Source organism: Diplodia corticola (assembly GCF_001883845.1).
Source record: "Diplodia corticola strain CBS 112549 chromosome Unknown scaffold14, whole genome shotgun sequence".
NCBI lineage: Eukaryota > Fungi > Ascomycota > Dothideomycetes > Botryosphaeriales > Botryosphaeriaceae > Diplodia > Diplodia corticola.
The window spans coordinates 205,181-225,938 of NW_017971493.1; the positions used below are offsets into that span (position 1 = coordinate 205,181).

The following is a 20,758-nucleotide window of genomic DNA, read 5'->3' on the forward strand; positions in this document are numbered from 1 at the left end:
CGTCGGTCCTGCCTCCGGATCTTGAAAGACCCGGGTGTGTGCAACCCCATTAGCGTCGGCATAGGCAACGAAAACCGCGCGATACAGAGACATGTTGCCGTTATTGACAGGCAGCTGCGTGCCGACGCACAAAAGCCTTACATGTGATCAACCTGCAGCTCGGACCGAAACATAGGTGGCGGACCGGTCAGATACGGCGCAAGGCTTAGCTCTGCAGCCGTTGAGGCCCCAGATATGCCGAGCAAACACGCAGCAGGCTCGACTGCAGTTTGGAGGTTCCCAGACGCGAGCCGGACATGTGCGAGCCCGGCGAGGCGGTGAGGGTGGGGGCTCCGCGAGCAAGCATGCAGCTTGAAGGGTGGAGATGGGGAAAGTCCACTTTTCGATGTAGATCCTGGAGAAGACGGCATGCCGTCATAGTCGGCAGTAGCTGACATGCATACGGCTAGCCAGCAGAGTCATTGGGGTGAGGACGGCTCGAATCTTGATTCAGCCAGCCAGGTTGGTGAGCTGTCGTCCGCTGCAAGGCTAGTCGGGCCGGAGGGGTGGTCCAGATGCGCCGAAGGTCGACGGGCGTGTTGGGGCATTGCGCAAGCAAAAACATGTCGCGCTCGTGAGCGGCATGTCTCTGTGAAAAGCGTATCTGGGGGTGGCCGTTGCGAGGAATCCAACGTGCTCCTTGCAGCACGGGGCTCGGGCGGCCACACAGAGAAAATCGATCGCGAGGGCTGTTTTTGATCGCGCATCTGGGATTTCCGAGGGGTGTCACGGATTGCTCAGCGGCGGGGCAGGAAGGCGAGATTTTGGCGACGATTCTTGATCTGAGCGGTGAAGTCGAGACTCCTTCGGACCCCGGGCAGGCGGCGATGGGCGGCCCATGACGTGGAGCGTCTCGCAGCTCCTGCTCTGGCTCGCGGCCACAAGGCCCGCAACGAACACCAAACCATGCCGTCCGCCCTCCATCGCATTCGCTCACGCCGACACCTCGCACCCCTTTAACTCCCCGCTGGCCCTCGCGCCTGGTTATCAAGCTGGCCCCGAAGCATTTTCGCCGCACGCCCATCGCCCACCGCCCTTCCCTCTCCCCTCTCCGCTTCTTCTTCCCGCACACGCGCCTGCGCGCCCGCCAGCGCCTCGATCACTTCCGCCACGAATTCCTGCCCTTGCTTCGCCACCGCGCCCAGTCGCGCATCTACCGCTACCTCGTCCGCCGACAGGAAAAACGCCTCTCCCGCGCCCAGACCGCGCCCGCCCGCCACCGCGGAAGCCGTATTCTCGCGCTTTTGCGCAGATCGCCCACCACCCTTCGCGACTCCCCCAAGGAAAATGTCCACAGCGACGGAGACGGGTCCGGCAAGATGAGCTCCCTTGGCGCCGGTCGATACTACTCCGGTGCCCCCTACCACGAATCTGACGCTGACGATGGTACTCTATCAGGCTTGCGCACGGAGCGTGAGCCCGGTGCTCGCCGCAAGAAGTTCGCCGGCTACCTGAAGGCTGCCAATGAACTGCGACAGGCGTACCAGCAGAGCTACACTCGAGGATGGGGCAGTGGCGGCGGAGACAGGTTGGACTGGGACCAAGGCGACGACACCCCTGGCGCCTTTCCGGATGCTGCCATAATCAGGAGCGGCGATGAAGAAATGGTTTTGTTCCCCAGCTACGCCCGGAAGCATGTCAAACGGAAGGTCAGTACAAAGCTTCCGGTTCGGGTAGTGAGTGTTGGTGTTGACTCCTGCAGCCACAACCCCCTCCAGCCATCCCCCAGGAGACCCCAAGACGAGACGCTAGAGATAGTGCCGGATCCGGAGAGACCGAGTCTTGGAGGAGGGAATTCGAGAAGCTCGAAGACGACGACAACGCCGTGGTCGACGTGGACGTACGAGGCTGGATTTACTATCCCCATCGAGGCCAGATGACCCGGAAACACAGGCTATTCGTGGGCCTCGCCCGACAATTGGTTGGCCTCCCGGCACCATCGGCGAAGAGCAGCAAGCCCCCCAGCCGCGAACCAAGCCCGCACAGGTCGATGGCCGAGAAGGCTCGTGAAAAGAGTGTCAAGCAAGAGGAAGAGCTAGTCGAGAAGGAGGCAATGTCTATTATGAGGAAAGGAGAGATGGAGATTGCGAACGCCGAGAAGGGAGGCTACAGCGAAGCTCCATCGAAAGGATCGGACACGGACAGCTTGGAGACGATGCGGTCAAGGGACGTGTCGCCAGCAAGAGGACGGACTGGCAGGCTGGCCGAGCTTTCTGCGGAGAACGAAAGCATTCCAAAAACCGGGGTACAGAGGAGAGAAACGTGGACCCAGCCTGCTCACATGAATTCTGCTGAGCTCGACATGGCGAACAAGCATCTGATGTCCCGCTTGCTACCGTTCCTGGCGAATCCCCTGGCGAACACTCCCATCTCCATTTTCTTCTACAACGAAGAGATATCGCGTCAACGCACCATCTACACCGATGCTGCCGGTCATTTCTCCGTCCGAGCTGCTCTGGAATTCGTTCCGACCCACATCAGAGTCATCGTCTCGGAAAACCTCTCCACCACTGCCGAAGTTCGTATTACTGAGCCCAAGGGTATCAGCCTGATCAGTGACATCGATGATACGATCAAACACTCCGCAATCAGTTCCGGCGCTCGCGAGATCTTTCGGAATGCATTCATCCGAGAACTGGGGGACTTGACGATCGAAGGAGTTCAGGAGTGGTATAACACCCTCTACGAAGAGGGGGTCAGGTTCCACTACGTGTCGAACTCCCCGTGGCAGCTTTACCCCGTTATCTCCCAGTATTTCAAATTGGCCGGTCTGCCGCCTGGCTCCTTCCATCTTAAGCAATACAGCGGCATGCTGCAGGGTATCTTCGAACCAGTAGCCGAGCGGAAGAAAGCCACACTGGACCGGCTGGCACGAGACTTCCCGCAGCGCAGTTTCATTCTGGTTGGCGACAGTGGTGAAGCAGACCTCGAGGTCTACACGGACTTCGTATTGGAGAACCCAGGACGCGTGGTGGCTGTCTTCATCAGAGATGTGACCACTCCCGTGAAGAAGGGCTTCTTTGACCCCTCGGCGGGCCCACTTGGGTCCGGTAAGTCGTCCAAGCGGAATTCGAAGGTACTGAGCGGTAGACGCTCTGCTCGATCATCCAAGGCTTCAGAAGACGACGATCCCGAACTGCGAGCTGCGATAGCCGCGTCGCTACGCGACTTCGAAGACGCCAATGCTCGATACCCTGGATTGACTCCGGGACACAGCCCAAGCAGTAGTGAGTTTGATCTCGCGGAGAAGCGCGCATCTCTACCCCCACGCAGACCCACCGAGCCAGCGGCCCCAGAGGGCCACAGGATGAACCCCCCTATGGGGAAATTGATTGATCTGTCTGATGACGAGGACGCCGCGTCGGTCACGTCGACTAGCTCCGCCCCGCCTCTTTCCCGGAATATCTCAGATCCCATATCGGAGACGTTGCTCGAGCCTATTGCGGAAGCTCCATTACAAAGAAGCAATGCTGTCAGGGGGCGCACATCGCCATCGGTTGGAGAGCGGAGGGCGCCTCCTGCGAAGCCAAGTAAACCAATGCGTCTCCGTAGTCCGTCGCAAGAAAACATATCCGCCGCGTTCCGCCAAGAGCCTCCTGCCAAGCCTGCGCCCCCGCCAATTAGGAGGCCATCGACAGAAGTTAGGACGAATTCAGCAAGAGGGCGCAGTCCGGCGGCGGGTTGGCGGCCTCATGCTCCGGACGCGCCCCCCGACGCAAAGACCAGTGCACCTCCACCACCTCCGCCAAGGCGCTCTGAAACGAGCCAGACCAACCAATCTACCTACGCGGGGGCCGCTCGCGACAAATTGACACAGGCCTACAACAGCTTGCCTGCAGCTTCGACCCTGTGGAACGGCACGTCTGCGCCAAGCGAGCCAAGAGCCCCCGGCACGTCATCAGCGTCGGAGAGCAAGAAAATTCCGCCGCCGCCGCCCCCCCGTCGCACCGGCACATCGTTGACGGAGGGTGCAAGGGACACCCCAGCAGGCCGCATGCCCTCCAGCATCCCGGCGAGGTCGCCTGGCGCAAGCAGCATCGCAAGTGATTATTTCGAAAGCCGGCGGCCGTACACGGCAAATGCTGCGAGCGGATCGTCTACGTCGTTGAACTCGAAGCCTTCGTTCGCGTCGGGCATGACAATCACGTCTGCGCCTAACGGCGGGGCAGCGAGCACAGGCAATAAGCGCGAGGACCTCTGGCGGAAACGATTGGCGAGGGCAGAGCAGACGCTCGGGGAGAGAGGAGTCGTGCTGCGGACTTGGCGCGTTGGCAGCGATGTGATGGACGAGGCATTGAAATTGGTTTCAACGACGATGGAGCGACAGACTAGGGAGCGCAGTGACAGCAAGGGGGACGAGCTACGGCTTATCAGTGAGCAGCGGATCAACTCGGGACCAAGACGATAAAGGAGTGGGTAATTTTAAGAACGAGAATCACGATTGGGCACTGTGGAACGAGGTGTGTCGATTGTCGGCAGGGTTGGGCGCTCGTCGAACCCAAGACAGGTGTACACTTGGCAGAAGGAAAGGTGGGTCTTACTGTTACAAGTGACGCCGCGTACATACAACAGACGTTGAAGACTCGGGTCTCTGACTGGCGACGAAAATGGAACGGGCGCAGGCCAAGAATCTGACAGTCTCGAGGCAGGGGGGTGATCGTCGGGTGACTCTTCACGGGTACGGGCCGACACTGGCGATCCAGGCTCTCGCCCCCTGCTGTAACAGGGTTGTGCTTCGGCGTCGTCGCAATAAGCTCCACCGCAGGCTGGCGCGCGCGGCGCCAAGTTGGCTGCGGCTCTGGTAAGATCACGGAACTCTTGGCGGTTGGGATGGGCAGCGATGGTGTGGCGGACGCGAGCACTGCCTCTTCAAATAGGCCGTGGAGTGCCCTCTAGCGCAGCCTCTTCCGCTCACCATCTGAAATTGCGTGTCGACCTCCCTCGCATTGCTAGTCGATTGCCTAGCTCTAGCTCGACGCTTTGCTATCCTACTGCAATCGGATAGCATTATAACCATCATCACTTTCCCACACAATCCAATTCCTCAGACTCCGTCTCGATTCCACTCTTTCTCTCGTCAGTATCACGCGTATGGGCCCCACCCACTGCGCCATATCATACCAGCATGTCGTCGCCTAGATTCGCGGAAGAGCCCTCTTACGGCTCGCGCCCGCCGGTTCCCGATACCGGTGCGAATTTCCATTTCAACCAGCAGAACCTTGAACCCCACAGCGCATACAACGCGGATACCGATGGCACCACCACGCCGGCCTACTACGGAGCGTCGACGAACGGCGCAAACACCCCTCCGGTTCCCGGCCAAGACTGGCCGGATAGGTCTCGGCACGAACTCACTTCCTCAAACACCAGCCAAGTTGCACTCCACCTCTCCCAGCACAAGCTCAGCATCGACGACGACAACGAGAAGCTCAAGATGGGTTCCGATGAAGAGGGCGGAGCGCACGGCAAGGTGTCCCTGAGGGAACGTCTCTCCCACGTCACATGGGCATGGTTCACCACGACCATGAGCACAGGAGGCCTCGCACTCGTGCTTGGGTCGGCGCCCAAGACATTCGACGGGCTCGAGGTCATCGGCAAGACCATCTTCATCTTCAACATCATCCTTTTCGTCTTCCTGTCCATGGCCATTGCAGCGCGTTTCGCCATGTGCCCGCAGGCATTCCGCAACTCGCTCCTCGACGGCCACGAGGGCTTATTCATGCCCTGCTTCTTCCTCACCATTTCCACCATGATCAACAACGTCCAAATATACCTGGTTCCCGGGGTGGAAGAGTTCCTCGAAAAGGTCATGAGAGACGTGTTCTGGGCATACATCGCAGTCACGCTCTCTCTGGCAGTCGGATTCTACTGGCTCATCTGGACGACGCCGGAGATCAACAACAAGCTTCACGCGGACAAGATGGGCCCGGGTTGGATGCTTCCCATCTTCCCCATCATGTTGTCTGGCACCATTTCGCAGGTGGTCGGCCCGGCGCAGCCAGCCAAGGACGCCATGCCGATCATCATAGCTGGCATCGCCTTCCAGGGACTGGGCTGGTTTGTGGCCTCGTGCTGCTCGACCATTTGGATTTACAGGCTGTTCCGCTCGGGACCGCTGCTGCCCAACGTGCGGCCGGCCATGTTCATGTTGGCTGGCCCGCCGTCCTTCACGGCGCTGGCGCTCATCGGCAACGCCAACGCACTCCCCGAAGACTACCACTACTTTGTGTCGCACCCGATGGCCAAGGAGATTCTCGTCATTGTCGGAACGTGGGCGGCCGTCTTCTTGTGGGCTCTGGCCTTCTGGTTCTTCCTCATCGCGGTGGTGGCGTGCCTGACGGCCATCCCGCGCATGTCCTTCGCGGTGCCGTGGTGGGCGTTCGTCTTCCCCAACGTCGGCTTCACGGTTGCGACCATCAAGATCGGCACGGAGCTCGAGAGCGACGCCATCGTCTGGCTCGGCACCGTCATGATTGCCTTCCTGGCTGTCATGTGGCTCTTCGTGGGCGCGGCGCAAATCAGAGCGATTCACCTGCAGCTGGTGCTCTACCCCGGGAAGGATGAGGATGCGCACCAGCCCCAAGTTGCCGGGAAGCACCCGCACTAAAGGAGCTGGAGCGGGGAAGGGAGAGGAGAGAGTAGCTAAGGGGTAGCGGATGTGGGGTGTGGAGCGTGGTTTGGTGTTGTGCTTTTCGCAGCGTTATTCCTATCTTGCCCATTGCGGCCTTTCCTTGACGACCTTCTTATTCTGGCCCTTCGACATTCTTCTTCTCGGCCTGTTTCACTTTCGCTTCTCCATACATCTATTGATGGCAAACAGTCCTATATTCTTTTTCCTCTTCGGATGCATTTACCCTCGATACCGGCATAGACACACACACAGCGCAGGCGCAGGCGTTCCAGGCGAAAAAAAGGGATACGGGAATATGATAGAGAGCATCAGCATTAGCATAGTACAGAAAGGGTTATCAGAGATCTTCAGTTCCATGCTTCCCGGCTTGCTCGTTCACGTTAGGTGGCTTCCGATTGCGGCAGCGCCACAAATTTGCGGACGCATCAGTAATACGGCAGGCGGCAGCTAGACCGTTTGCAGGCAAAAGGAGTGCTCACCGGTTACTCGACGCGTATGATTGCGATCTGCCGTCCCGGCCAAGCAGGCAGCGCGATCTATCGCTTGGGGAGGGTTTGGCGAAGAGCCGCCAAGGACCCTTCTGCTTCCTGATGTGTTTCGCGGCGGCGACGATCGGCACAGGGACGCGTACCACGGTTTTCCAGACCCTTCTCCTGTCGCTCCTCCCTGCTCCGCCGAGCCTCTGTGCCTCTGTGCTCTGACGTCGCGGCCTCGTGTCTGCAGTCTCGACGGGGTCGGAGAGGCGTTCCATGGGCCTTTGCATCATCGTGCGTTGCCGCGCCGGGGCCACGCCGGGCGTGGCGGGTGGCCCAGCATGGCCACAGTGCATCGTCGCCACGATGGTGACGGTCGGCGTCGCGAGGGCAGCATTGTGATTTGTGCGCGGCTGGACGAGGGAGAAAAAGGCGCGCGCTTCGCAACGCTGCCGGCCTGAGGAAGCGAAGCCGCGAAGCCGCGATGCCGCGATGCCGCGATGCCGGCAGTCTGGAACGCGGACGTTCTGGGACGTTCTGGGACTGCCCGAGTCAGGAAGGCTCGAGATCTTATCTCGCAAATGTTTCGCCATCTTCGCTTGGCCTGCAGCGCAGCACCAATCGGCGTCGTGTCGCAGGCCTGCATCAGACACACAAAAAGCACACGCGCGCTCTTGAAACCCACAACACCACGCCAAGCCCTCCAGCACACGGGGCTGTTCGCCCTCCACTCCGCCCACCCACTCGTCCACCCCCGTTGCCTGCGCCAAGAGCCATGGGGGGCCCACAGGGCGGTGCATGGGCGGTGCATGCAGCGGCCGTCCGCCCCGCGGCCAACGCGCACACACACGTCGTTATCTCAACCGTCTGGGGTTGGACTGGAGCGCAGTGGCTGCCTGCTAACCAAGCGCCCTCGCGCAGAGCCCGCAGAGCCCGCGCAGCCACCCACCTGCCAGATTGGCCTGTTCATGCGACAGAGCCGGCGCGCATTGGCACCGCCGCACGGTTGCACGCCGCATTTCCGCCGCCGCTTTGGGATGCAATTGCGCAACCTCCACCAGCAATGATCCCAATATCCCATCCCATCGCATGCGCGCCCATCCCGCCACCACCCGCCCGGTCTCTTTCTCTTCCCTGCCTTCCCGCCGCCCCTTTTTCGCCATGCCCGCCAAGGCCGCCCCGCCCCCGCTACTGTACCACCTCCTCCCCAAACCGGTACCCACAGTCCAACCACCTGCCCTCTACCGCTGTCGATCACTCAACTCTGCGACAGACACCAGTACATGTGTTGACGGACACCTCACGGTCGGACCCGCAATGCTTGCCCAACTCCCGCACGCGGTGCATTCTCTCTATCTCTTCGTGCTACTCTCTCTAGCTCCTCCCGAAGCCGCGTCACTAACCCACCGACACATGCCTGGACCCCCTTTTGGGAGACCTTTCAGTGCCCGCCCGCCCAGCCTCTGGCGCATCTTACTTCAAGCCCGAGTGCGTCCGGCCTCCCAGACACTTTTTTTCAATGCTTGGCGATTTACCGCGCACTGCCTCACTTGGCACACCAGATGAATGAGGGACCCAAAGAAAATAACTTTCATTCGTTTGAAGCTTGAGACGTCCGGACGCTTTGCTGACCCACCCGTTGTATAACGAGGGACACAGCGATCTGCGGCTGCGCAGGCGCGCAAGGTCGGCTGTGCTGCACCTCGTTGGTTTGATGCGCGCCCTCGTTGGTGAAAAAGAGTCTCGCCCGCGCCTCACACTGTTACTTTCTTCTTGCGATCTTTGCTCCTGGCCGATGACCTCTTGATTTTCTTTTTCCCTCCACTAGCACTTTCCGATCATCGGCTGTCTTCTTGCGAATCGCATGTGATGGCCTCGCTCAGAAGCGCTGGCATGAAGTCGGGCACGCAGCTGAGGAGGCCCAACCGGCCCACGCGGTCGAACCGGACCACCTTCATGCATGGATGGAGATGGGGGCCCACGGACGGTTCTTGCTCAGCCGTTGGGACCTGAGCGCGCAACGGCGTCGCTGGCCGCGAGACAACAGGCCAACCCGCCCGTTGGAAGCCGGCAGCCCGACCGTTGGCGTTGGCGTTGGCAGCAGGCCCGAGGACCCGCGCGTTGCGGCCTTTTTTTTTCTTTCTTTCTTTTTCCTCTTTCCTTTTTTTATACCCTGGTTGGTGGACCTCGGTGGATGAGCCACGAAAACGGTCGTCGCGCCGCCGACGACGATGCCCTTGCAGTCGGCTGGCTGCTGGCATCGAGGAAAAGGTGGAAGGGTGTGTTATTTGTGTGCGGGTGCATCATCATGATGCCCTGCTACCAACACAACACAAGAAAGACACACGCCCAGACGCCCAGCCGACTCCTCCTACGCGCCTCTCCACCTTTTTCTTGGCATAGATCTCTGGGCTGAACCTCGAGTGTAGCGCTTGATTTCAGCCAAGATGCGCTTGTCGCACCTTCGAGTCTGGGTGTTACGGTTGATCTCCGTCTTGGTAACCGGCTTGCTAACGAGCCGTCGGGCTGGCGGGACGACACCGCCCCCGAAAATATATCTGAGTTGAGTACGGGAGCTCTTCCCTTTCCCTGTTTTTCCTTTTTCTTTTCTCTCACTCTCCCCTCTTTCGTCTTTTTTCTATTCATGTCGGATCGAAAGAGCATGGGACTTCCGGTGTGCTTACATTCAGTCTTCCTCCCTTCAACTTTGGTGATTCAGGTAGGGCCGGTTTCGCTTTGGCTGCCCTTCGGTTGTTGAGGCCCGCGTATCGGAGTGCGACAATTGCTGGTATCTGCCAGAACTCAGCAACGCGGAGCGCCAAGGACGACACGACGAGTTGATAGCTCGGAGCTGCCGCCTATAGCAGGCATTCAACGGCTGTTTCGATCTACTCCCGTGTGGGGCGTTTCTTACTGTGCTCACTATTTTCATGCACGAGGGAGCTCGCGTGTTGGTTCCGGTTCTCCTTTCAGAAAAGGGTAATTGGAGATAAACACATCGGGCCGCTGTGAGTCCTAATTTTGAGGATCCCCCACGACATTCCTTTGCTCTTGGCTGTCATCTATCTGTATCCCTGTCCGGTCTCGCAAACGGCCGAATGTTGCCGACAGAAGACCCGAGTCTCGTCCTTCATGACACAATGCCGGTACGGCACTCGAAACAAGAAAAAGATCGCCATAGACACCTTTCATTGTTGTTTATAGACGCTTGTATCAATTGAGAGAGTCAGTCTGGCATGGAAGTTTTCCGAGGCGCTGAAACGACCGTTTCACGATACAGTCGCATGCTCGCGATGCCCTTTTTGCATCTTTGCCAATCTCCCAACCGGTCAACGGAACCGCAAAACGCGAAACGTCGAAAAGAAGAAGAAAAAAAAAAAAAAGAACGATAACGAACCACCATGACGTTGGGTCAAGCGACACGCTCCTGGCCACCACCCGACCCGACCCGGCCCGGCCCGCAACTCGTCGGCGCCGGTGACACGTTGACCGAGGGAACCAAGCAAGGGATGATGAGCTTTTTTTTTCTTCTTTTTTTTTCTTTTCCGTCATAACGCGTGAGGTGTCGACCCACCATCTCTCTCATAATCACCCCATCACCATCGAGATCTCGATCTTGACCCAGGGAATAATAATGAACTGACTTCCCTGTGGATTTTCTCGGCTCGGCTCGGACAGCCGCTTTTGGCAATGTAGTGTGACGAGGAGAGACGCGAACCAAAGAAAAACTAGAGAGAAAAAAAAATCAAGAAAATTTAGCATTCGCCGCAGATGACACGCCATTGTGCTTTTTCTTTGTCCATTCTGACTCACCAGCTGTGAGTGAGTCAAATCTTCGAATGCGTTGTCATCCATTCCCACATTTTATTTTATTTTGGTTTTGGTGGGTCGTCGGGAAGGCACGTTAGTCTGCGGACTACGCCGTGCTCTTTTCCAATCCAGCCTTGTCTAACTATGGACGAAGACGCGTCGTACCTCACGTATGTGACTGTTCATGATACGTGGTTCCGCAACGCCGCGTAGCCATTCGGGCGGCGCATGTGGTCTGGCCTGACTGTAGGGCCGCGCGCAGGACTCAAGTGCAATGTCAGAAGGAGAGGGTGGGATCAGGCGTGAGTGGTATTCGGTCGGGCTGAGGAGACAAGACGTGGTTGGCCGCGCGCTCACCGGGTGGAATGGGAAGAGGCTCTTCATGGGGGTGTTGGCGGAGTGCCGCTGAAGTCCAGAATCAAGGTCGTGAAGCTGCGTTGGTCAGACATCGATGCATGGCGGTCGAACAACACCAATCCCAAGCTGAGGGCCGAGCCGATATGCGCCTTGGCTTTTGCACATGTGCTGGATACCCCGCTTTGCTGACAATGCAGGAGGAGCATTCTTGAGTTTGCATCCCGTCGTACCATGCCTTTCTGTCTTTCGTCGTATCCCTCGTGCCCGTGAGTGCCACCAGTAGTGAAAATGAAAGAGCAAGGGGGCAGAAGACAACCACTTCCATCCAGTCCCCCCACGGTTTCGAACGACGTCGAGTACTGTACAACTTTATGTAGTTTGCACAAAATCTGGAACACTCTTTTTCAGTCAGTCAATGCAGCAGTGATTGGACGTCAAAGACTCAGAAGGATCTGGAAATGATACATAAGACAGAAATTATATCCGCAACATGAATACTGTCAAGTCCCCTCAAGTATAGCTATGCCTTTGCATTGACGGTTGGCGAACAAGAGAGCTTAGACAAGGATTCAAACATTCTGCCAATGAGTGACAGTCGAACTATAACCTAATGTCGAATCTCACAATTGAGCATCACCCCTTCTCCCTGTAGCTTTCCCGTCGTGGTGTTGGAATGATCGCATAGAGATTGTATTCATGCTATCTACTAGTCTTTTATAGACCTGGATGCTGATTGCTGGCTTGTTTACCTGCAATCCACTGGAAGTTTGCCTGTGTTCGGCTTGATTTTCCACACTTGGGGGATAATGACTTTCTCCCAGGAAGTTTAATTCAATCTGATAGAAGTAGGCGGCAACATGATGAGCTTCCCCAAAACAAAAAGATGGTAAAAGCTGGTGAAAAAAAGTTGCAGGCATTCAGTGGATATCTTCCCATAGAGCTAAACAAAATTGCTTCCTACGTCTACTTTTATACACGCACGACACATCCCAGAAACGCCGATTCAACCACCCACCAGAATGGGCAGAAAGCAAGACAAAAAAGAAAAGAAAAAGCAACCGAGTCACTTCTCCTCTCAGATGATGCCGAAAAAACTGGATAAAAAAAAACAACAACACACGACCAACCATCACAACTCCACAAACTCCGACCTCAAAAACTCATCCTCCTTCAACCTCCTCAGATACCCCTCCACCTTCGCCGTCATGGCCTCGGTCCCAAAGCCAAAGTGCTCGTACGCGTGCTTGCTCGGCAAGCTCTTCCCGAAGCTCTTCATGCAGATGGCGGCGTCGGCGTAGCGCTCCCAGCCGAAGGCGGCGTACGGCTCGATGACGACGGCGGGCACGCCCGCGTGGCGGCGCAGCGTGGCGCGCCTGTAGTCCGCGGGCTGGCGCTCGAACAGGCGCTGGCACGGAAACGACACGACGCGGGCGCGGACGCGCGACGGGCCGGCCCGCAGCGCGGCGGCGACGTCGAGGGCGAAGCTCAGCTCGGCGCCGACGCCGATGAGGGTGACGTCGGCGTCGGAAACTTCTTCCAGCACGTAGGCGCCGCGGGCGACGGCGTCGCGGCGCGTCTGGGCGAGCTGCGGGATGGCGTGGCGCGAGGTGGAGATGATGGAGGGGGTGCGTTTGGCGTCGATGGCGGCGGCCCAGGCGCCGGCCGTCTCTTCGCTGTCGCCGGGGCGGATGTAGAGGAGGTTGGGCATGGCGCGGTAGAGGGCGGGGAGCTCGATGGGCTGGTGCGTCGGGCCGTCCTCGCCCATGCCGATGGAGTCGTGGGTGGCGGCGTGGATGACCTGGAGCTGCTGGAGGGCGCCCATGCGCACGGCGGGCGCGGCGTACAGGTAGAAGATGAAGAAGGAGCTGGTGACGGGGACGATGGTGTTGGGGGCGAAGGCGGCGAGCCCGTTGGCGACGGCGCACATGGCGTGCTCGCGCACGCCGTAGTGGATGTAGCGGCCGGCGTAGCTGCCGTTGATGCCGCACGCCGTCTTGCGCTCGGGGTGCTGGAAGTCCTCCTTGCCCTCCCAGATCATGTGGACCGAGGGGGAGAGGTCGGCGGTGCCGACCAGGAAGCTGTTGATGCGCTGCGCGATGGGGTTGAAGACCAGGCCGGACGACGCGCGGGAGGGCGTGAGCTTGTTGGGGAACTCGGCCGGGATCAGGTCCTTCCAGTTGGCAGGCAGCTCGCCCCTGACCCGCGCCTTGAACTCGCTGGCCAGCTCGGGGTGCGCCTCGCTGTACCTGGCCACCAGCTCGTCCCACTCCTGGACGTACTTCTCGCCGCGGCTGGGGCACTCGGCGAAGAAGTCGCGGACGGTGTCGGTGATGACGAAGTGCTCTTCCGGGTTGAAGCCGTAGATCTTCTTCATGTTCGCAACGTCGTCCTTGCCGAAAGCAGCTCCGTGAGCGACGGCGTTGCCGGCCACGGCGCTGCCGACACCGATGATGGTCCGCACGTTGATAAAGGTGGGCTTGTCGGTCGACTTCTTGGCCTGCTTGAGCGCGGCGACGATCCCCTCAATGTCGAAGCAGCCGTCCTCGATGTCGATGACGTCCCAGCCACAGGCGCGCATCTTGGCGTTGACGTCCTCGGAGTTGGTCAGATCGACGGAGCCGTCGCAGGTGATCTGGTTGTTGTCGTACATGACGGTCAGGTTGTTCAGCTTCAAGTGGCCAGCCAGCGAGATGGCCTCGAGGCCAACGCCCTCCTGCAAACACGCATCGCCAATCATGCACCAGGTGTGGTTCGAGACAACATCGTAGCCGGGCTTGTTGTAGGTGGCGGCAAGGTGCTTGGTGGCCATGGCCAGGCCGACGGCGTTGGAGATTCCCTGGCCGAGGGGGCCGGTGGTGACCTCGACGCCCTCGTGGTCGATCTCCGGGTGGCCGGGGCAGAGCATGTCGGCGCGGGTGGAGTGGTAGGATTTGAGCTGGTCGAAGGTCATGGCCTTGTAACCAACCAGGTGGTGGAACGTGTATTGGAACAGGCACGTGTGTCCTGTCGAGAGTCAGCATGGCCGGCGGCTGCGGGTTTGGAATCGCACGCACCGTTGGAGAGGACGAAGCGGTCGCGGTTGAAGAAGTCGGGCGAGTGCGGAGCGTATCGCATCACGTACTTCCACAGCGAGATGCCAATGGCAGCCATGCCAATTGCTCCGCTGCGCAAAATTGTCAGCTGCTAGATGGCCACAATATGGTTCTCGGTGAGGGCTGCTGACCCTGGGTGGCCGCCGCCGAATTGCTGGCAGAGATCCGCAATCAGCAAGCGGAAGCACTTCAGAATATGGTCGTGCTCTGTCGACAGCTTTGCGACCGACTTGGCCTCCAGCTTCGCCTCCTTGACGATGCCATCGACGACATTCTTGCCGTACTCGGTGCTGCCGTTGACGCCGTTGGTGACCGCCATCGCTTCACAGGGTATATGCTAAACAGACGGGAAAAAGGAGGAAAGAAGGTGCTGAGACGACGAGGAAAGCCGGAGGGGATCCTGCTGAAATATAGCCATTGAATCAGCGGGGCCCAAGTGTAGGGCGTTGGCTCTTTGGCGCGCGCATTCTCCGGCCCTGGCCTCACACTGCAGTCGGCGGCGCCATGGAGACCAGGCAGACGGCGGCGCCCCTGCCGTGTTTGGACATGGCAGGTGCGCCGGATGCGCGCCGGCCTGCCTTTGCGGGGCAAGCCTGGCGGGTGGCTACACTTGCCTGTTCCGTCTACCCCACATTCCACCCGCCTGTGCCGCGGGGCAGCCGGCGTGGGAACCCATGACCAACTGGGAAATCCGTGCCATCAGTTCCACCCAATTCCACCACGGACAACAAAACTCATCATGGCCGCGCCTGCACCGAAACTCGCCCCTTTTTTCCTCTTCTCTCCATCTCGTTCACCTTTCCCGTTCCCATCACCAGCCGCCAGCTTTCGCCGCCAGCCATGGCGCCTTCTGTAGTCTTGGACAACGGCGACCCCGCGCGCCTCAATGCCAGAACAAGCGTCTCCGGATTCCAGAAATACGGCAACCCATCGCTGAAGGTCACCGCCGACCACCGCATAGAGATGGAAGAAGCCCCGATTCCCGAGCCGGGCCCCGGTGAAGTCCTCATCCACATCAAGGCGACAGGCGTCTGCGGGTCAGTCACCACGTCCACCACGTCCACCACGTCCACCACCACCTTCACCACCACAAAGCCGCCCCCTCCCCCCTCTCCAGGTACTCTAGACTGACACGGCTCCCCCACCGCCTTCGTCTTTGCCCCCTCCACAGCTCCGACATCCACTTCTGGAAGCGCGGCCGCATCGGCGCCCTCACCATCGACGGCGACTGCATCCTCGGCCACGAGGCCGCCGGCGTCGTGCTCGCCGCCCACCCGACCGTCACCACGCTCGCGCCCGGCGACGCCGTCGCGCTCGAGCCGGGCGTCCCCTGCGGCGCCTGCTTCCTCTGCCGCGCGGGCCGCTACAACCTGTGCGCCGCCGTCGCCTTCGCCGGCGTCTACCCCCACCCGGGCACCATCCGCCGCTTCGCCACCCACCCCGCGCGCTGGTGCCACAAGATCCCGGGGTGCTCGCCGGCGTCGTCGCCGCTGTCGTCGCAGTCGTCGTCGTCCGGGTCCGCTTCTTCGTTGTCCTTTGGCGAGGCCGCGCTCCTGGAGCCGCTGAGCGTCGTGCTGCACGGGGTGCGCACCGCGCCGCTGTCGCTGGGCTCGCCCGCGCTGGTGTGCGGCGCGGGGCCGATCGGGCTGCTGGCGCTGGCGGCCGCGCGCGCGAGCGGCGCCCACCCGCTCGTCGTGACGGACCTCGAGCCGCGGCGGCTGGAGTTTGCGCGGAAGTACGTGCCCGGCTGCCGGACGTACCGCGTCGACCCGGCGCTGGGGGCCGAGGGCAACGCGCAGGCGGTGAGGCGGTTGTTTTTGGATGGGGGCGGCGGCAGGGAGGCGGCGGGGCTGAGCGAGGAGGAGAAGGAGTACCTCGCGCCGGATACGGTGCTCGAGTGCACGGGCGTCGAGAGCAGCGTGTGTACGGCGGCGTTTGCGGCGAGGAGGGGCGGGACGGTGTGCGTGATTGGGGTGGGGAAGGATGTCATGAATAATTTGCCGTTCATGCATATGAGCTTGGCTGAGGTGGGTTGGAGTCTTGAATATTTTCTTTTTTTGGGGGGAGGCGGCATTGGGAGGAGGAGGAGACGGAGGTGGCGCAAAAGAAAAGGGAGAGGGATGCCGCAGCATGCTCCTTTGTTCCCTCCCCTGGAGATTGTTCTATTCACTGACCAGATGTTTGGAGAATAGATCAACCTCAAGTTCATCAACCGCTACCGCGACACCTGGCCCGCCGGCATCTCGGCCCTCAGCGGCGGCATCCTCGACGTCAAGCCGCTCATCTCGCACGTCTTTCCCCTCGCCCAGGCCAAGGAGGCGCTCGAGCTGTGCTCCGATCTCAGCCACGGCAGCATCAAGGTGCAGATCGTCGACGACGTGGAGGTGCCAATACCGTGAGTATTTGATCTTTGAGCTGCTTTCTTCTTTGCCCCATGAGAGAGAGCGACGAAGCATAGATGAAATATCTGGGCCGATTGAACTGAAAAAATGGAGATACAGCGGAGAGAAACCACTTCCGGCGCGATTGTGAAAACATCCCAAGTGGCGGGATGCGAGAAATACGGAAGCGAACCTGGCGTATGGTGTGTAGGGAATGATCATTTGCATCGTGTTTTTCGATTGTTGTACGCATATGCGTTAGCAAGTCTGGCGTAGAAAGCGGTAGAGCGGGAAACAGAGCAATTGCAACTTCCTTTTCTCTTTTACGAATGCCGGCCCGGATGTTAAACTTCTGGTTATATTGTTGTGTTGAAGTCCTTGGGTCTGCACGCAATTGAAAAGGGGGGATTGACGGCCGTTACAGATTCCAACAGAAACTCTAAAAGGAAAAAGAAAATGAAAGATTCGACAAACTGCTCACCGTTACAAATCCCATATGACCTTCTCACATAAAAACACCATAGCCCTTTCAACCAGGTAGATTTCCCATCCTCTTTCCTCTTTCTTTCCCCTCTATTCCTTGGACTATTTCGACGCAGTATATCGATTGGCTACGTCCCTAAAGATATACTCCTTCCTCCCACACATCATAGTCACCATCGTAATCATTATTCAAGCCCGGTCGACGAGGCAGCGAACGGATACAGCGCATCGAACGAGTACCCCATCTCGAAGGCGGAGAACGACGGGTCGAACTGGAACGCGAGCCACTGGCTCCAATCCGCTGGCGCGCCGCCCAGCATATCCGCATCCATCGTCGATGTTGGATCACCACCCGCAAAGCCTTCGGCGCTGCTGTTCGTTCCGCTTACGGCGGCGGCGCCGCTGTACGCGAAAGATGAGGATGCTGTGGCGGTGTTGCTGCCATTTTCCGCCGGCGAGGCTGACATGATGGATGGGGCCATGGAAGTCGTGGCGGTGGTGTTTGCAGAAGATGCTGCTGCTACTGGTGTGTGACCACTAGTGGCTTCGGCGGCAAAGGTGGAAGCCGGGTTGCTGCTGGGGGCGGGTGAAACGATGGACGAGTATCTGGCGTGGGTGGTAACGGACGGGTCGGGTTGTTGCTGGTCCGCTTGGTCTGTGGATTCGACGCCGGCTCTGGCGCGGACGGGTCGTGCGTTTTCAACCTTCACTATTAGGGTGCGCAGAGTCTCGGCGTAAATGGGGCCGAGATCGAGGTCATCTATGGCGGAGACGTCGATAATGTGGACGACCTCTTTCAGTAAGGGAATCATGTCTTGCCTCGGTTCTATGTTGAGTCCGGCAATCTGTTGGATAAGAGGTCTTGTCAGTCTTCCGAGGAATACGCGGGTACAGTAGATAGATAAGTAAACCGGTCATATGCTTGAAGTAAGCCCACCCGAGGAGTTAGTTCATCACAATCCGTGTGACTAACCTTCAAGGCAAAAATAACAAGGGAGATGACGCTACCCCGCACTTGCTCTGTCGTGTTTCTGAACGCATCCACCTGGTGTAGCTCAATTACTTTTTGCATGCCTTGACGGCATGCCGTAGCAATCTTTTTCGATGAACAATCCGAATCAGTATGCCGTATAGAGGCTCAAAGAAGTGTTCTGACTGGGTCCGGCTTACCACTCTGATCAACTCCAAATCCCGCGCCGTCTCTGGTAGCCGCATAACTTCTGCCATGTTCTGTTCATCAAACACTCTGACGCGGCCAGGCTGGATATCCGGATACGAAAGCGAAAGTGATCTCTCCATGATTGCCTGTATGGCAATGAGATGGATGTAAGATCGAGTGGCATGAAACATGATTTCAGCTTGAATTGTTAGGTTCGGGAGAAGCGCTGGCATATGTTAACATGTCTTCAGACATGAGGCAAGGTAAATGAGACCCACAAGGGATGCGACCTGCATTCTCGAGCCAACTCCCGAGTAAGGTATCATAATGCGTCACAGCACTAATGTATTTCTTTGATGTGATCATGGCCTTGGTTTGCGCCGGGCTCGAGTACAAAGTTGTTGTCGCCAGATGTGCAAGCTGTACGCATTCGATACCACAATCCAAGAATCTGTGGATGAATTTGCGCGTCTCGTCGAGCTCGATTACTGTATTCGGCGGCTGTACGTCGAAGGATAGGCCAAAAGGCTGCTGCATTGTGGCACCTTTCCCCAGCCGAAAATGTGCCTCAACACAGTTGAGAAGGAGGTGTTTCTTTATTCGGAGCTTGCGTTCTTCCTTTGCGGTGGTAATTCGGTTGGGTGTGGTGTCCGGTTCCCATAACCCGATCTCGTGAGTAAGTGTTGAGGCAAGACCAATAAGCATCCTGTAAGGAGAATCAGTCCTGTAGGTTCAGGAACAGGTGAAGGTGTAAACCCACCAAATCATTCGATTTGACTGTCTATTTAGTCTTATAATCACATGCGCATGGATACCTGCGGTCTGTCAGTCTACCGGTTTCGAGTTGTCCATATACACATACCTTGGATACTGTTCTCGAAGAAATACTTGCCGTGCGACTCGGTTTCAAAGTCCGTCGGCGGTGCTAGCTCGCTGGACTCGACCAGCATATGCAAAGCTCTCGGGTGCTAACCGAAGGTCAGATTGAATGCCATACCACTCTAGAGTCTACTCTCTTACCCAACACACGAAGACCATGAGGCTCTCGATGAAGCCAACGATGCGGCCAACGCCCATCTCCTCTTCTCCAATACCCCAAAGAATTCGCTGTGTGCAGGATTGGACATGTCGAAGGAGACTGTTGTGTAGCAAGTTTCCTCGTGTCACGGCGGCATGCCCTGGTAACCGAGTATATCTCGCGGCAGTCGCAATGATGGTGCATGCCAGTGTTGGCTCTTCCCTGAGCAGCTCAAAGTGATTTTTCGGATCATGGTAATAGTCAGAAAGAATCGGACTCATGGGATTCATCTGCTCAAAGAAACTGGAGTCTGCTCAGTACTTGAGCCCAGGGTTGATCTGGGCGTGACTCACTAGTTGATGAGGAACAGTGCTTCGTTTGGGCTGATGACTTTGTCTTTGCACATTCGAAAATGCATCCAGGTGGAAAAGGTTTGGTCATCACCCCGAGGGTTGTCGTCCATACGCTCCGGAAACTCGCTTGGCCGGTATCTGCGACGGGATTCGGATTCGGATTCCATGTCGCGGCAGAATATGTCACCATCAGCAGGGACCTTGTCCCTCGGAGTGGAATAGTACGGCCGCTCGGTTGATACAGGATCGGTCAATCTCGCAGTTTGGGAAAGCAACCGCATGGCCTCTGTTGGGTTGCTGACTGTAGCACTCATCAGATGATCACGAATGTTTCCCTCGTCCCGATTAGACGCCTGTGACGTCACGCCTTCCTGATTGGTACTCTCGCTGTTGCTAGATGTCTGAGGGAAATACGGGGGAAAAGCATTGCTGCGCGCAGAAAACGGCACTCCAGCTGCTGTCCAGGCACGCTCGGTGTTCTCGCGCATGCGGGAGGACAGACTTGGGATGATGGAAGGAGCCGCATCACTCGTTCCTATCGTCATGCGTTAAAGTGTGTCCATACACAGCAACCGACACGTGCTCTGGATTCGTACCACTCGGGTCGGCGGTGGGACTGGTGCTGCTGTTCGCATTGTTGCCTCGCGAAGTGAACCGGCTCGGGCCGAAGACGCACTCTTTCCTGGCCCGACGGCAGCGTGTGCACGGGGGTTGTGGGTTGTCGGGCGAACCCAGGTCACAGCGTCCCTTTTGCTTCTTGCAAGCCTCACAGGCCTGGTAATTCCTGCGATAGCCGCGCCGCCGAGGCTGCGTACGCTCAGCCATGCCTCAGAAGGGGCCAGGTGTCCGTTGCGATGGGAAAAACGGGAAGCGTGCTTTGAGAAGAAGGAGGCGCTCGCTGAACGCCGGAAACTGGCGGAAAGAGCGCGCGGCTGGTCGATTTTCCGGCTGCCCTCTTGCCG

At 58.4% G+C, this 20,758-nt stretch overlaps 5 protein-coding genes across 5 annotated transcripts; 3 read left to right on the plus strand and 2 right to left on the minus strand.

Moving 5' to 3' along the window:
* Positions 1-602: 602 nt before the first annotated feature.
* BKCO1_1400071 (actin patch protein) lies at positions 603-4,447 on the plus strand (the record flags this gene model as incomplete). The annotated part of the gene is made up of 3 exons (XM_020271150.1): positions 603-613; positions 899-1,688; positions 1,742-4,447. 3 exons carry the CDS (start codon positions 603-605, stop codon positions 4,445-4,447), a joined length of 3,507 nt encoding a protein of 1,168 aa, XP_020132196.1.
* A 717-nt stretch (positions 4,448-5,164) lies between these two features.
* Positions 5,165-6,646, plus strand: BKCO1_1400072 (c4-dicarboxylate transporter malic acid transport protein; the record flags this gene model as incomplete). Its single annotated transcript, XM_020271151.1, has 1 exon — positions 5,165-6,646. The coding sequence occupies one exon, from the start codon at positions 5,165-5,167 to the stop codon at positions 6,644-6,646; it is 1,482 nt and encodes a 493-aa protein (XP_020132195.1).
* A 5,793-nt stretch (positions 6,647-12,439) lies between these two features.
* BKCO1_1400073 (dihydroxyacetone synthase) lies at positions 12,440-14,721 on the minus strand (the record flags this gene model as incomplete). Its single annotated transcript, XM_020271152.1, has 3 exons — positions 12,440-14,313; positions 14,364-14,473; positions 14,534-14,721. The coding sequence occupies 3 exons, from the start codon at positions 14,719-14,721 to the stop codon at positions 12,440-12,442; spliced, it is 2,172 nt and encodes a 723-aa protein (XP_020132194.1).
* Positions 14,722-15,242: 521 nt separating this feature from the next.
* Positions 15,243-16,801, plus strand: BKCO1_1400074 (alcohol dehydrogenase; the record flags this gene model as incomplete). The annotated part of the gene is made up of 3 exons (XM_020271153.1): positions 15,243-15,439; positions 15,574-16,429; positions 16,595-16,801. The coding sequence occupies 3 exons, from the start codon at positions 15,243-15,245 to the stop codon at positions 16,799-16,801; spliced, it is 1,260 nt and encodes a 419-aa protein (XP_020132193.1).
* A 650-nt stretch (positions 16,802-17,451) lies between these two features.
* Positions 17,452-20,621, minus strand: BKCO1_1400075 (c6 transcription factor; the record flags this gene model as incomplete). The annotated part of the gene is made up of 8 exons (XM_020271154.1): positions 17,452-18,111; positions 18,437-18,651; positions 18,704-19,131; positions 19,186-19,240; positions 19,288-19,393; positions 19,446-19,746; positions 19,797-20,331; positions 20,393-20,621. The coding sequence occupies 8 exons, from the start codon at positions 20,619-20,621 to the stop codon at positions 17,452-17,454; spliced, it is 2,529 nt and encodes an 842-aa protein (XP_020132192.1).
* Between the last annotated feature and the right edge of the window lie 137 nt (positions 20,622-20,758).